General features: G+C 36.9%; 1 protein-coding gene across 1 annotated transcript; it reads left to right on the top strand.

Annotated features, from left to right (window-relative positions):
- The first annotated feature begins 5,301 nt into the window (after nt 1-5,301).
- LOC514121 (complement factor H-like) lies at nt 5,302-7,400 on the top strand. Its single transcript, XM_024976608.2, has 3 exons — nt 5,302-5,368; nt 6,359-6,544; nt 6,656-7,400. Exons 1-3 carry the CDS (start codon nt 5,302-5,304, stop codon nt 6,892-6,894), a joined length of 492 nt encoding a protein of 163 aa, XP_024832376.1. The 3' UTR covers nt 6,895-7,400.
- The last annotated feature ends 9,204 nt before the right edge of the window (nt 7,401-16,604 follow it).

The raw sequence follows: 16,604 nt of genomic DNA, 5'->3' as shown, positions 1-16,604 counted from the left end.
CATAATATGGTATCCTCTATTTATTTCTGCTTCAAATTCCTGAGTCAAATAGACTCCCCTGGGGGCTCAGACAGTCAAAATCTGCCTGCAATTCAGGAGACCCAGGTTCAATCCCTGAGTAGAAAAATTATAAAGAAAATACAGGTACAAAATTGATATCAAATACCAAAAAACATAAATTAAAAATCTAGAGTAAAGTTTGGAATTTCAGATATACAATGTTATATAAAGAAGAAGAGAAAGAAACAGAGAAGAAGAAAAAAAAAAAGTCACAGAAATTATATAAAAAAAAACTATAGGTACAAAATTGATAACATATACCAAAAAGTGAAAATTAAAAATCTAGAGTAGAGTTTGGGATTTCAAAAATACAATGTTAAAGAAAAGAAGAAAAAAACAAAAACAAACAAACAAAAAAACAAGGTCAAAAAATTATAAAATATATATATATGAAGTTTGCTGAAGAAGAAAAAAAATAGGGTCTTTTTTTTTTTTTTTTTCAAAGTAATAGGTTATAAAAGTGAAAATTAAAGGAACAATAGAGGACTTAAAAATTTTTTTTTTAATTAAAAAAAAAAAGAAAGAATGATCGTAAAAATAATAAAAATATATCTAGGACTTTTTTGGTTTTTGTTTTTTTTTTTTTGGGGGTGTTGTGGGTTCAGTTCATTTTTGGCTAGTTCCTTGGTCAGATTTATATTTCTCAAGATCTATAGGCCCCTTCCTATGTAGTCCGTAGTAACCACAGGGTTTTGATCTATTGCCTGTAGCTTCCAAGGCGTTTCCCTCTGTTATATCTTCTTCTGTTTGCTAGTCTCTTCAGTATCTGGTTTCCACCCTGACTCAAAGGGCACGGTGGAGGACACTTTTTTTTTTTTTTTTTTAAGGCTTACTTGTTCAGTCGTGCTGTGGGGAGGGAGGGAGGGATGCTGCAAACAAATAACACTGGCGTGGGCTCGCAGTGCCTCAGCCACCCTGGGTCTGCCCCTGCTCACGGCGCGTGTAGCCTCCTGTCCACACTGCTCGGACTCTAGGTTGTTCCGCCGGGAACAATCCGAGGCTGGCCCTGGGCTGCATGCACCTCCCAGGTCCAAGCCGCTCAGGTTCAGGCACTCGGGTAGTCCTCAGAGGCGCAGACTCAGTTGGGCCTGCGTTTTGTGCTCTTCCCAGGTCCGAGCGCCAATTTGCTCTTCCCAGGCGAGCGCCAATGCTGCGACTTATCGCCTCCCCGCCACTCGGTTATCTGGATGTAAAACCGGCGCACCTTCTCAGGCAGATGTTGACCGTCCAGACCCCAAGAAGTTTTAGTTAGCAAAGAAGCCTGCTTACAATTTTATAGATAATGTCTCTCTGGGGCTGCGATTGCCCCCTTCCGGCTCTGGCTGCCTGTCACCGGAGGGGGAAGGTCTGCAGCCGGCTATCTCTGTTCAGTCCTTTGTTCCGTGCGCGGGCCTGGCGGTCTTAGGTTAGGGCTGGCTTTTCGCGTGGTAGGTATCCCACAGTCTGGTTTGCTAGCCCAAATTATTTCGCTCAGATAGCGCTCAGGGTATTCAGGCCAGATTCTTACTCTCAGCGATGCAGCCCACGCCGCGCCTCCCTGCCCAGCCCCGGTTTGCTAATGGCGGATGCAGGCGTCTGCGCTGCTTCTCTGCTGGGGGAGTTACTGTAGGGCTCGCAATCTGCGAGTTTTAAATTGTTTATTTATTTTTTCTCCCTGTTATGTTGCCCTCTGTGCTTCCAAAGCTCGGCACAGATTCGGCAGTGAGAAGGTTTCCTGATGTTTGGAAACTTCTCTCTTTTTAAGATTCCCTTTCCGGGACGGAACTCCGTCCCTCCCTCTTTTGTCTCTTTTTTTTTGTTTTTAATATTTTCTCCTACCTCCTTTCGAAGAGTTGGGTTGCTTTTCTGGGTGCCTGATGTCCTCTGCCGGCATTCAGAAGTTGTTTTGTGGAATTTACTCGACGTTTAAATGCTCTTTTGATGAATTTGTGGGGGAGAAAGTGTTCTCCCCGTCCTACTCCTCCGCCATCTTGGCTCCTCCCCCTACACTTTCACTTTCAAAATTTCTGAGCCACCTGACAGTAATACATCTACCTGCATTGCAGGAGACCTGGATTGGATCCCTGGGTAGGGAAGATCCCCTAGAGAAAGGAAAGGCTAACTACTGCAATATTCTTGCCTGAAGAATTCCATGGAATTTTGGTGAGCTGCAGTCTATGGGATCGCAAAGAGATAGACACAACTGAGCTGCTAACAATTCTAAGTAAAGGGAAAGGCTTTTAAGATGATCATGTCATTCTTACAGTCACTCTTTGTGAAGACAGCAGTTAGAAAACAGCCTAATGTCAAGATCTTTTTTTTTTGTTAAAGCACCATTTTACACAGTAGGATAAAATAGGAATTTTATGTTTTAAGCATAAAATATGTAAACAAAGTCATATACCATTAGAAGTATTACTATGTGGAGGTTTGGAATAGAACTTTAGGAAAGCAATCTCAATGATTCTCATCAACAGTAACCTCACAGCTAAGCTATAAAACTCAACATTAAAGCAAAAGTAGAAACAAATTTATTGATTTTGGGGGGAGGGAGTATTACTTTTAAAACTAGTTAGCTTATATATAATTGTGTGATAATGTTTGAAGACTATTAGATAGTCTTTCTTTTGGGTGAGATTCTAATACTTAAATTCCAATTGTGAAGTTTATAAATTATTGAGCAATCAGTTCAGTTCAGTTGCTCAGTCGTGTCCAACTCTTTGCAACCCCATGAATCGCAGCACGCCAGGCCTCCCTGTCCATCACCAACTCCCAGAGTTCACCCAGACTCACATCCATCGAGTCAGTGATGCCATCCAGCCATCTCATCCTCTGTCATCCCCTTCTCCTCCTGCCCCCAATCCCTCCCAGCATCAGAGTCTTTTCCAATGAATCACCTCTTCGCATGACGTGGCCAAAGTACTGGAGTTTCAGCTTTAGCATCATTCCTTCCAAAGAACACCCAGGGCTGATATCCTTCAGAATGGACTGGTTGGATCTCCTTGCAGTCCAAGGGACTCTCAAGAGTCTTCTCCAACACCACAGTTCAAAAGCATCAATTCTTCGGTGCTCAGCCTTCTTCACAGTCCAACTCTCACATCCATACATGACCACAGGAAAAACCATAGCCTTGACTAGACAAACCTTTGTTGGCAAAGTAATGTCTCTGCTTTTGAATACGCTATCTAGGTTGGTCATAACTTTCCTTCCAAGGAGTAAGCGTCTTTTAATTTCATGGCTGCAGTCACCATCTACAGTGATTTTGGAGCCCCAAAAAATGAAGTCTGACACTGTTTCCACTGTTTTCCCATCTATTTCCCATGAAGTGATGGGACCGGATGCTATGATCTTCATTTTCTGAATGTTGAGATTTAAGCCAAGTTTTTCACTTTCCACTTTCACTTTCATCAAGAAGCTTTTTTGTTTCTCTTCACTTTCTTCCATCAGGGTGGTGTCATCTGCATATCTGAGGTTATTGATATTTCTCCCGGCAATCTTGATTCCAGCTTGTGTTTCTTCCAGCCCAGCATTTCTCATGATGTACTCTGCATATAAGTTAAATAAACAGGGTGACAATATACAGCCTTGACATACTCCTTTTCCTATTTGGAACCAGACTGTGGTTCCATGTCCAGTTCTAACTGATTCTTCCTGACCTGCATACAAATTTCTCAAGAGGCAGATCAGGTGGTCTGGTATTCCCATCTCTTACAGAATTTTCCACAGTTTATTGTGATCCACACAGTCAAAGACTTTGGCATAGTCAATAAAGCAGAAATAGATGTTTTTCTGGAACTCTCTTGCTTTTTCCATGATCCAGCGGATGTTGGCAATTTGATCTCTGGTTCCTCTGCCTTTTCTAAAACCAGCTTGAACATCAGGAAGTTTGCGGTTCACATATTGCTGAAGCCTGGCTTGGAAAATTTTGAGTATTACTTTACTAGCGTGTGAAATGAGTGCAATTGTGCGGTAGTTTGAGTATTCTTTGGCATTGCCTTTCTTTAGGATTGGAATGAAAACTGACCTTTTCCAGTCCTGTGGCCACTGCTGAGTTTTCCAAATTTACTGACATATTGAGTGCAGCACTTTCACAGCATCATCTTTCAGGATTCAACTGGAATTCTATTACCTCCACTAGCTTTGTTCATAGTGATGCTTTTTGTTCATAGTGATGCATATTGACAAATAGGAAGATTCAAATAAGAATAATGCAATTTTTCTATAATATGTAGCAATCTGTGGGGGCTCAGATGTAAAGAAACTGCCTGCAGTGCAGGAGACCTGGGTTTGATCCCTGGATTAGGAAGATCCCCTAGAGAAAGGTATGAATTACTCCCTTCAGTATTCTTGCCTGAGAATTCCAAGGACAGAGGATCATGGCCAGCTATACTCCATGGGGTCACATAGGGTCAGACACAACTGAGTGACTAATCCACACACAGCAATGTCAGAAATTTCATAGATTTTACATATTTTCAATGATAAGTTTACACATTTTTAAAGTGAATCAGAATAATTAAACATATATTAATAGTTAATATCATTTATACATACAATAAGATTAAATGTTTGTGTTGTCATATACATAATCAAGACACCTAGAATATGCCTATGTGACCTTGAACTTGTTTACTCATTTTGTTTCATGTTTTTGTTTGATTACTACACTTGAGGATAAATTGAAGTGATTTTTAATGTACCTGTAACTCAAATAAAAGAGAAATGTCTCTCTTGTGTGTTCTAGTTATCCAGTTACATTTTTTATAATACCATTTTTTCATTTGTATTCAATTTTAAAATTGTGTCTTTTTTTTTTATTCTGAGAGAATAGTTATACATTTTGAGACCAAATAGTAGCATTATATTTTGTAAATGTCAGTGATAAAATCAGATCCAGTATTAACAAGTTGACTTTACAAATAAATTATCAGGCATATATGTTGCTGCTCAATACCTTAATATTTCTCAAAATCCCAGATGAGTGCAGAGGGGGTATAAAACCTAACATGTAATGTTTTTCAAGGAAGAGCATTAATGTGCATTAATGTGTGTCCTCTGTGTATGCAGTACCCAGCACCTCATTTTATATGACACAAATAATATTTATTTTGCAATGGTTAAATATTCTCACTCAACTATTTATCTTTTTTGATAGAAAGAGAATGCAGTATTCCTGAAATGGATACATACTGAAATGTTTATCCCAGGAAAGAAACATTTAAAGTTGGAGATGTGCTGAAATTCTGCAGTCAGGGCCGTATTATGGTTGGAGCAGATTCAGTTCAGTGCTACCACTTTGGATGGTCCCCTAAACTTCCAACGTGTAAAGGTAAATATTTATCTGACAGTTACTGGAGCAGGTGTTGGGATTTCAGATACCAACCTTTTTATTTCCCTCCCTTAATTTTCTGTCCACTTCCAGTGCATCTGTAATCTAATGCATTAAGGCAGAGATATACCCACCCAGGTGGAGAAGGAAATGGCAACCCACTTCAGTATTCTTGCCTGGATAATCCTTGGGACAGAGAAGCCGGGTGGGCTGCTGTCTATGGGGTTGCACAGAGTCGGACATGACTGAAGCAACTTAGCAGCAGCATACCCACCAAGGATATGTGCTGGGTAGTAGATACCTCAGTTTTCCTTCTTTAAGAAATTAACCTCCAGGTGCTTCTTGAAATATGTAGTGGAGAATCCACAGAAATGCATGAGGAACCTGACACTGGCAGGATTTCTTCTTAGTTTTCCTTTTCCTGCAATTCCACCATTAATATTGGATAGTTTATATACTGTAGACTTTACATCTAGTGTCCACAAGTATGTCTAAAGAGTGTTCAAGTAACTTAAAGTCACATGTATTCAGTAACTTAAAGTCACATGTATTCAGTGTTCAAGTAACTTAAAGTCACATGTATAATTCAGTCACACATATCAAATCATATGAATCAAAGTTAAACTGTTCAAATGCTTTTCTCAAATGATATTTTTTCAAAAAGTTTTCATAGTGTTTCTGTGGAATAAAAGTATTGCTATAATTTATACACCCAGATTGAGTATCTGGTTTGCATATTTATTTAGCATGTCTGGATTATGAACATGCTTTATGAGCATACATAGACTTCAATATGCTAGTTCAAGAAGAGTAACAGAATTAGTAAACACGAGTCTGCTGTAAACACTATTCTTTTTTCATTGTTTAAGAATGCTAAAATAAATTATATAACAAATAAAAGATCATTCAGTGAAATATGTTTCTGCATTAGCTGGATTTTTCAGTTATAAGACAGACAATGTAACCATAATTTATGCAATATTTCTACAGTAGGGAAAGTAAAATCATGTGCTCATCCTCCTCAACTTCTCAATGGGAAAGGAAAAGAAATGCACAAAGAAGAATATGCACACAATGAGGTCATGGAATATGCTTGCAACCCCAGATTTCTGATGAAGGGTTCTCATAAAATTCAGTGTGTTGATGGAGAATGGACAGCTTTACCTGTGTGTATTGGTAATATATTTAAAAATAGCAATATTTCAAGGTAAATCATTACTCTTATTTGTATTCATATACACATTTAAATAATATTTTAAAGAAGAACATGTTTTTGTGCATTTTCAGAGGAGGAGCGTACATGTGGAGATATACCTGACCTTGATCACGGCGATATCAAGCCTTTTGTCCCTCCCTATCACCATGGAGACTCAGTAGAGTTCAGTTGCAGAGAAGCATTTACAATCATTGGACCCAGATTTATCACGTGTATTAGTGGAGAGCGGACCCAGCCTCCTCAGTGCATTGGTCAGAATACACATCTCAAATTGACCTTTAGTATTTGCAGCCATACTGTTGAAATTTAGAGTTATCCTTGAAAAATGTCAGATCTTAAATTATAATGATCCCAAACATTTGATTTTTATAGTCCAATATGTGTCTAAAGAGGAAAAATATAAACTAGCAATAGAATTTTATGCATCTTTCTGTCCTAATATTAACATTGTTTATCTTGACAAGTAAGGTCGCTCAGTCTTGCCTGACTCTTTGTGACCCCGTGGACTGTAGCCCACCAAGCTCTTCTGTCCATGGGATTCTCCAGGCAAGAATACTGGACTGGGTTGCCATTTCCTTCTCCAGGGGATCTTCCCAACCCAGGGATAGAACCCACGTCTCCAGCATTGTAGGCAGACACTTTAACCTCTGAGCCACCAGGGGAAGACAAGTGTGAAGCCAAATCTTATTGATAGATACTCATGTGATTAAAATGGGAGTACTAGTTACCTGAAAAATACAACTATCATTGCAGAAATGCCGTTTTTGCTTTTATATGATACTCTTTCTTTTAGAACATTTGAAACCAGGAATTATAGTTGAGGAAAATACCCATTTGATACATTTGGGTAGGAGTCTTGCCTCTCTCAAGCTTCTAACAATGATAATTTCTCTATCTGTTTCAAATTCTGCAAAGAGAATTTACTGTGTTGGGGAGGGTGGGCTCAAGCCCTCCCTGTTAGTAGGTAACTCTGTCAAGGGAGGCACTTGGGGTGGGGCCAGGAACCTGCCCTGACACTTTTCCCTGTAAGAGACTCATCCTGACTTTTGGATGACCAAGTCTTTGATTACTAACCAAGAGAATCAATGTTAGCTGCCTTCTTTCATTTTCTCTTGGAATAGACTTTTTTCCTGGAGTTTTCCTGGGCTCTGCATTCAAAGAGAGTCCTGGATGTTCAGGCCTATTAACTCATTATATTTTTAGCCATTAATTATTCCAAGAAGAAGGTAGGGCTTAGGCTTAGCCCCTGAGTGAAGGCAGGGACTGATAGCTGTTTTCTTTGCTGACAGTATGTCGAAAGACCCATTTCAAAAGACCAGTTGACAGATGGGAGACATTCAGTAGGAGTTTATTTAGTTATATAGTAATTTTTTTTTTACTTATTAATCCCCATATTTTTATGAACAGATTCCTGTCCTAGGTATGCCAAAATGTTTGCTTCAATTATTACTCTTCTGACCTCAGAGTTTTCCTTGCAAAGGTTAATCCTCCACCTGTATTCAGTTTAATGTAGTCCCCCTTTGCTATAATAGACCTTATTCCAGTTTTCTTCTCTCAAGGTTTATTTTGTAACTCTAATCTAGCTTGTCATTCTTCCTACTGTGCTTATTTTCTCCTAATAAAATAAGTCTGCTTTCCTTCCAGAAACCAGTCCATCATAGGATGAGGCCCGCAGCCACTATTTCTCCTTTTGAGTATACATCTTCCCTTGTCCACCATTCCTTGAAGAATACTACTGGTTTTATGTCCCTCAACACCCTGAACAAAACTTAAAAACAGTGCTAATTCTCAAGCCTTTAGTGTTTTTTTTTTTTTTAATTAGAGTAACTTTATTTATTTTATTATTATTATTATTTTACTTTACAATATTGTATTGGTTTTGCCATACATCAACATGTATCCACCACGGGTGTACACATGTTCCCCATCCTGAACCCCACTCCCACCTCCCTCCCCATACCATTCCTCTGGGTCATCCCAGTGCACCAGCCCCAGGCTTCCTGTATTCTGCATTGAACCTAGACTGGTGATTTGTTTCTTATATAATATTATACATGTTTTAATGTCATTCAGTTCAGCTTGTTATTTTATTTTTTCAGAGTTTCATTTTGAAATCATCACTTTTCTTTGACTATCTACTTGACTTTTCCTTATTTTATTCATTTCACTTAAGCTTTATGATTAACAAATCATTAACATATACTGCCAAAGACCTATATGGATATTTTGTCAAATTCAAAAAGAACTTCTACCTGCATTGAATTTATGAAATATATACATATAGCTTGTTTAGTCCATATTTAACTTATCCTGGAGCTAGAAAAAATTGTTATCATGGCTTTATATTGCATTATAGAATGATCTGATACATAACATAGTGGCTCAAAGACTCTAAGTGTATATACAAGATAGGTTGTAACTTTAAGTACTCATATTCTCATTTCAAGTATTTGTTTATTTTCGGTGTCAGGTAAAAGATTTGCTTAAAAGTTAAGATTCTATACAAAACCCCTTGGCGTAGTTTTCTTATTATGTTTCATTACATTTCTTGAAAAAACATATATAAAGTAGCAACTTGGTATGCTTTGTCCACAGAAAATTGTTTTTATTTTATTGTTTTAAGATCGTGAATTAAAAATAATGCAGAGATGCTTAAGGTCAACAAGCAAATTATATGAACATTTGCACAGATCTCAAGTTTGGGACCAAATTTATTCATGTGATAGCTATTTACTATGTAGATCATCAAAAAGTATTTCAGTCAAAAAGGCAGAAATCTTTAGGATGGGTATTTTCTCTGAAATTTCAAAAACTGGATGCAAGACTCAGGCTCATGTATAATTTTTCATCTCATGCAATTTGATCAGCAAGGACTTGGCTGGTGGAATTTGTAGGCAAAAATTCTAACATCATTATTTTATTGACTCCATAGCAATTTTTTGTTATTAGCTATTTGGTTCTTTAGAATTGGTCTTTTCAAGAGAATGTTTTCATTTTATTTTATTTTTTTTCTTTTAAATTTTATTTTATTTTTAAACTTTGCATAATTGTATTAGTTTTGCCAAATATCAAAATGAATCCGCCACAGGCATACATGTGTTCCCCATCCTGAACCCTCCTCCCTCCTCCCTCCCCACACCATCCCTCTGGGTCGTCCCAGTGCACCAGCCCCAAGCATCCAGTATCGTGCATCGAACCTGGACTGGCAACTCGTTTCTTACATGATATTCTACATGTTTCAATGTCACTCTGCCAAATCTTCCCACCCTCTCCCTCTCCCACAGAGTCCATAAGACTGTTCTATACATCAGTGTCTCTTTTGCTATCTCATACACCAGGTTATTGTTACCATCTTTCTAAATTCCATATATATGCATTAGTATACTGTATTTATGTTTTTCCTTCTGGCTTACTTCACTCTGTATAATAGGCTCCAGTTTCATCCACCTCATTAGAACTCATTCAAATGTATTCTTTTTAATGGCTGAGTAATACTCCATTGTGTATATGTACCACAGCTTTCTTATCCATTCATCTGCTGATGGACATCTAGGTTGCTTCCATGTCCTGGCTATTATAAACAGTGCTGCGATGAACATTGGGGTACACGTGTCTCTTTCCCTTCTGGTTTCCTCAGTGTGTATGCCCAGCAGTGGGATTGCTGGATCATAAGGCAGTTCTATTTCCAGTTTTTAAAGGAATCTCCACACTGTTCTCCATAGTGGCTGTACTAGTTTGCATTCCCACCAACAGTGTAAGAGGGTTCCCTTTTCTCCACACCCTCTCCAGCATTTATTATTTGTAGACTTTTGGATCGCAGCCATTCTGACTGGTGTGAAATGGTACCTCATAGTGGTTTTGATTTGCATTTCTCTGATAATGAGTGATGTTGAGCATCTTTTCATGTGTTTGTTAGCCATCTGTATGTCTTCTTTGGAGAAATGTCTATTTAGATCTTTGGCCCATTTTTTGATTGGGTCATTTATTTTTCTGGAGTTGAGCTGTAGGAGTTGCTTGTATATTTTTGAGATTAGTTGTTTGTCGGTTGCTTCATTTGCTATTATTTTCTCCCATTCTGAAGGCTGTCTTTTCACCTTGCTAATAGTTTCCTTTGATGTGCAGAAGCTTTTAAGGTTAATAAGTTGTTTTGTGGAATTTACTCGATGTTTAAATGCTCTTTTGATGAATTTGTGGGGGAGAAAGTGTTCTCCCTGTCGTACTCCTCCGCCATCTTGGCTCCTGTTTTCATTTTATAGCAGCAGATGAACTTAAGAAGTGTAAAGGGTCAAAATTATTTCCACCTGAGGGAAAACGAGCACATACGATTGAATATGACCATAGCACCAACAAAAGTTACCAATGTCGAGGAAAATCAGAACGCAAACACTCAATCTGTATAAATGGAGAATGGGATCCTAAAGTAGCCTGCAAAGAAGGTAATCTCTTGTCCATAATGTTTTAAAAAAATGTATTGTATTTCTCTCTAACTTGTAAAAGTAGTATCTTTGTGTCCTTCGAGGAAATTTATCTATTTATCATTCCAAATATTTTCCATCTGCAAGGTAATTTAGAAGCTAATCAAAATACTGTGTCTAAATATTAATTGTATAATGTGCCTTAGTCAGCTATGTGAGAAACCACCCAGAGACTTTGTGACATTAAATTAACATCTGGGCATTAGGTGTGCTCATTTCTACTGGAAAATCACTGCTTCTGATTTTGTGTATTACACATAAATGTACTTATGCTTATGCTGAACTATTATGTATTTATCAATGTATCTGCATGTATCAATCTATGATCTATTTATATATATATATATATAGTCATCAATTTCTCTATTTGTTTAACTATCTTGAAAAATCTTGAGTCATGTTTACATGATGAATTCCAATAGAATAGATTCATTTCAATTTTCCACTTTTCATATCTGTGTTTCTCTTCTCCGACACTATGACATTTTGACTCCCTATCTGCAATATTTTCACCAATTTCTACAAGCCTAGAATATCTAGAAAGAAGCTTCAAATCAATAGAAAACCAGATCTACTGTCTAATATTCAACCTCATAATTCATCCTTTTATAGAGATCCCTATATAAAAATCATACAACAATAAAGCTATATCGATGGAGAATAAATTATTTAGAAAAGCGTAACTATTTGGGAATTAAACAACAAGCTTCTAAATAACTGCCATGCCGATATATAATGTACATTGTATATTATGGGCTTCCCTGGTAGTTGAGCTGGTAAAGAATCTGCCTGCCATGCAGGAGACCCAAGTTCAATTTCGAGATCAGGAATATCCCCTAGAGAGGAGTTAGGCTGCCCACTCCAGGATTCTTGAGTTTCCCTGGTAGATCAGTCTACAATCTGCTTGCAGTGGGGGGGACCTGAGTTCAATCCCTGTGTTGTGAGGATCCAATGGAGGCAACCCACTCCAGTGTTCTTGCCTGGAGAAGCCCAAAGGACAGAGGAGCCTGGCAGGTTGCAGACGATGAGATCACAAAGAGTGGGACATGACTGAGTGGCTAAGCTAGTGGCTAGTGTTTTATACTAATCATTATATATTTATGATTGCTTGGTCCTTGTGATTTAACTTTTTTATAATTATAAAATATTTCTTAATTTTTGTCATGCACCTTGTCTGGAAATCTATATTAGCTCATTAAATATAGTTAAATTACAACAATTTATTATTTCATATGATGAAAGAATTCCCAACAAGTTTCAAGGAATTCATGTTTATAAATTATTCTAAATTAATAGCAAATATAATTTAAAAAAGCTTGGTACACAACTACATCTTTAAGGAAACAAGTAACATTTACAGGTAGTGAAATACATATGTTCTACAGTTTCTTCTAGAAACTATAATTTTATGTGAATATATTTAAGTATGTTATCTGTCTCATGTTAACATTTGAGGATTGCATAAAGTAGGAGTTGACTTTTTATGGATGGATTGTCAATTATTTTAAGAATATGTGTGGAAAAGCCATTGAAGTGAAAAATCAGTTAATTATGAAAGTGTTGATTTATTTCTGAACTTTCTATTTAGTCACTTAACTATCTTCACTGCTGCCAAATTACCTTTGTAACTAGCTTTTTAGCAGGCTGAAAGGCTGATAATAGTCTCCAAGTATGTTCCTCTCACTCAAAATTACTTTAGTTATTTTTGTTTTGAACATAGAAATTTCAGGAGAAACTTACAAATTTTGATGAAATATTGGGTTGTATATCGAACAGGATGACTTTGTAATAAGAAATTAATTGTGGAGAATTGACTTCTTTACCATATTGAATTTTGAATTCATAAATATGGTATGCCTCTATTTATTTCTGCTTCAATATTTCCTGACGTACAAATAGACTCCCCTGGGGGCTCAGACAGTCAAAAATCTGCCTGCAATTCAGGAGACCCAGGTTCAATCCCTGAGTAGGGAAGATATCCTGGAGAAGGGAATGGCTACCCACTCCAGTATTCTTGCCTGGAGAATCCCATGGACAGAGAAGCCTGGCAGGCTGCAGTCCATAGGGTTACAGAGAGTTGGACACGACTGAGCACACGAGAGACCTGATATGCAGTTTTCTTCTTCAAAAAATTCCCCTGATGAAGAATTCAATTTCTTTAATAGGGAGTATGCTATTCACATTTACTACATTGTCTTATCACTGTGTGACTTGCATTTTTCAAGAAATATCTCTATTTTACCTAACTTATGAAATTGATTGATGTAAAACCATTCCTAAGAGTCACTTAACATTAATCATATAGTATACTTGGTAATATCACCTCTTTCATTTTTGGTATTGAGAGTTGTTTCCCTCCTTTATTTTGTGAATAGAGTTTTATTTTTCAAAATTATCATTTTCAAATTAACATTTTTAACACAGTTTCTTCCATTTCCTCTCTTGTCTAGTTTTTATCTTGTTAATATTCATGATTTTTAACTTTCTTAATTTTCTGTTTTCTCTTTTCTATTAATCTTTCTCAATTTTTTCTCTCTTGTGGACTTAATTTTCCTTTTTCCTGATCGCTTCATTTTAATTTTGCTCACTCATTTTTTAAGATGAACGTGAAAACATTGAATAAAACCATCCTGCTTTTAAAATCTAAACCTGTAAAACTACCTTTTTTTTACTTCTAAGTATTGCTTTACCTGTGTCAGTTCAGTTCAGTCGCTCAGTCATGTCCTACTCTTTGCGACCCCATGAACTGCAGCACGCCAGGCCTCCCTGTCCATTACCATTTCCTGGAGTTCACTCAAATTCTCGTCCACTGAGTCGGTGATGCCATCCAGCCATCTCATCCTCTGTCGTCCCCTTTTCCTCCTGTCCCCAATCCCTCCCAGCATCAGAGTCTTTTCCAATGAGTCAACTCTTCGCATGAGGTGGCCAAAGTATTGGAGTTTCAGCTTTAGCATCATCCCTTCCAAAGAACACCCCGGGCTCATCTCCTTCAGAATGGACTGGTTGGATCTCCTTTCAGTCCAAAGGACTCTCAAGAGTCTTCTCCAACACCACAGTTCAAAAGCATCAATTCTTCGGCGCTCAGCCTTCTTCACAGTCCAACTCTCACATCCATACATGACCACTGGAAGAAACATAGCCTTGACTAAATGCACCTTTGCTGGCAAAGTAATGTCTCTGCTTTTGAATATGCTATCTAGGGTGGTCATAACTTTTCCTTCCAAGGAGTAAGCATCTTTTAATTTCATGGCTGCAGTCACCATCTGCAGTGATTTCGGAGCCCCAAAAAATAAAGTCTGACACTGCTTCCACTGTTTCCCCATCTATTTCCCATGAAGTGATGGGACCGGATGCCATGATCTTCGTTTTCTGAATGTTGAGCTTTAAGCCAAGTTTTTCACCCTCCACTTTCACTTTCATCAAGAGGCTTTTTAGTTCCTCTTCACTTTCTGCCATAAGGGTGGTGTCATCTGCATATCTGAGGTGATTGATATTTCTCATGGCAATCTTGATTCCAGCTTGTGCTTCTTCCAGCTCAGCATTTCTCATGATGTACTCTGCATATAAGTTAAATAAGCAGGGTGACAATATACAGCTTGACGTACTCCTTTTCCTATTTGGAACCAGTCTGTTGTTCCATGTTCAGTTCTAACTGTTGTTTCTTGACCTGCATACAGGTTTCTCAAGAGGCAGGTTTACCTGTGTAAAACTACATTTTTTGACTTCTAAGCATTGCTTTACCTATGCCTCAAAAATTTATACATATGTATCAATTTTATTTTCAATTAACTGTATGTGAAATATTTTCTAATATTCCTAGTGGCTTCTTTGATGTAACATTATTTAGAAATGTGTTGTTTAATTCTCACATATTTATGATTTTCTAAATGATTCATTCTCCATAACAGTAATACTGTGGTATGATTTTTATCTAGAGAGCTGCATATATTTACTGTACACAATTTGATGATTATCACTGGTGATTGCATAGATAATTTATTCTTATTGATTTCTAATCTAATTCCCTTGTCATAGAACACACTCTGTAAATTTTTAATATTTTGAATTTTATTCTTTCTTTGTTGTGCAGTATATTGTCTATTTTTGTGATGTTTCCTTTTTATATAAACTGTATGCATATTCTAGTTTCTAGACCAGGTTAACATTGTTCATAGTGTTCTAAAAATATACCTATGTCTTAAAATAGCTTTTTCTATTTGTTCTATCCATCAGAGTAGGAAGGCTCTCAGGATTGCCAACAAGGGGTGTGGATTTGTCTATTTCTTCTTTCAGTTCTGCCGGTCTTTGCTTCATGTATTCTGATATATTCTTAGGTAGATTATATATTTGTAATGGCTTAGTCCTTGTAAATTACCTTTTTAATATTTATAAAATAGGTCTTCATAGTTTTAATTATATGCCTTCTCTGGAAGTCCACATTAATTTATTGAAATATAGATAATTAATTTAAAACACCTGATTATTTTCATGTGATAAAAGAATTCCTAATCAATTTCATGTAATGTGTCCTCAAATCACGCTCTATAAATCAAAAGAAATTGTAAACTAAAGAAAAGCTAGCCAAACAATTTATTCACCCATATCACAAAACTGGAAAATTAAAACAAAACAAAAAATATATCCGTGATTTACTGACAGGAAGTATGTTAAAGTAAGTAAAATGAAAACTGTATACTTTGGAATCTATTGTAAACAGTAAAAAACAAATATATGTACAGATTAAAACTTGCTTTACAAAAAAAAAGGGACTTAAGTAATAGGTAGTACAATCTAGCATCTAGAAAAGAACAGTACATCCAAAGAACATAGAAGGAAAGAAAAACTAAAATTAAAATGTCAATTTTTATAATAAGCTAAAAAGTATAAATAGATGATTTGCAAAATATTCAGTTTATGGGGAAATGTAGTATATAGACTAACTTTTGCAAGACTTTTAACAAATTAAGATTATTAGAACAAAAATATTTAAACATCAGACAAAAGAAAATAAATTCTTGAATATACGTTGATAAAAATGTCAAAACAGTTAAGACAGAAATAAGAGAAATATTTTTGATGAAACATAAACTATTCCAAGTCTTTCCTGGTGGTTCTGATGGTAAAGAGTCCACCTGAGTTGCAGGAGACCTCGGTTTGATTCCTGTGTTGGGAAGATCCACTGCAGGAGGGCAAGGCAACCCACTCCAGCATTCTTGTCTGGAGAGTCCAGAATCCCCATTGACAGAGGAGCCTGGCAGATTATACTCCATGGGGCCACAGAGAGTCTGACATGACTGAGTGACTAAGCACAAAACAGCACACAAAATACTCCTATTGACTTAGATCAGAATAGAAAATCTGATATTACTAATGATGAATAAAGTGTATTCAGTCAAATATTTCCCTGAATTTAATACAAAATGTTGGCTCCCTGAAAGGATTTATGTGTTTCCAGCTTATACTTGCATAGTGTTTCTAATGAAATAGAAATGAAGTATGACAGGATAAAACAAAACCAAGGAGTCATAAAAGGCTCCAAATTCTT

Source organism: Bos taurus, chromosome 16 (assembly GCF_002263795.3).
Source record: "Bos taurus isolate L1 Dominette 01449 registration number 42190680 breed Hereford chromosome 16, ARS-UCD2.0, whole genome shotgun sequence".
Lineage (NCBI taxonomy): Eukaryota > Metazoa > Chordata > Mammalia > Artiodactyla > Bovidae > Bos > Bos taurus.
Note: the sequence above shows the minus strand (reverse complement) of the source record. Positions and strands in the feature narration are given on the sequence as shown.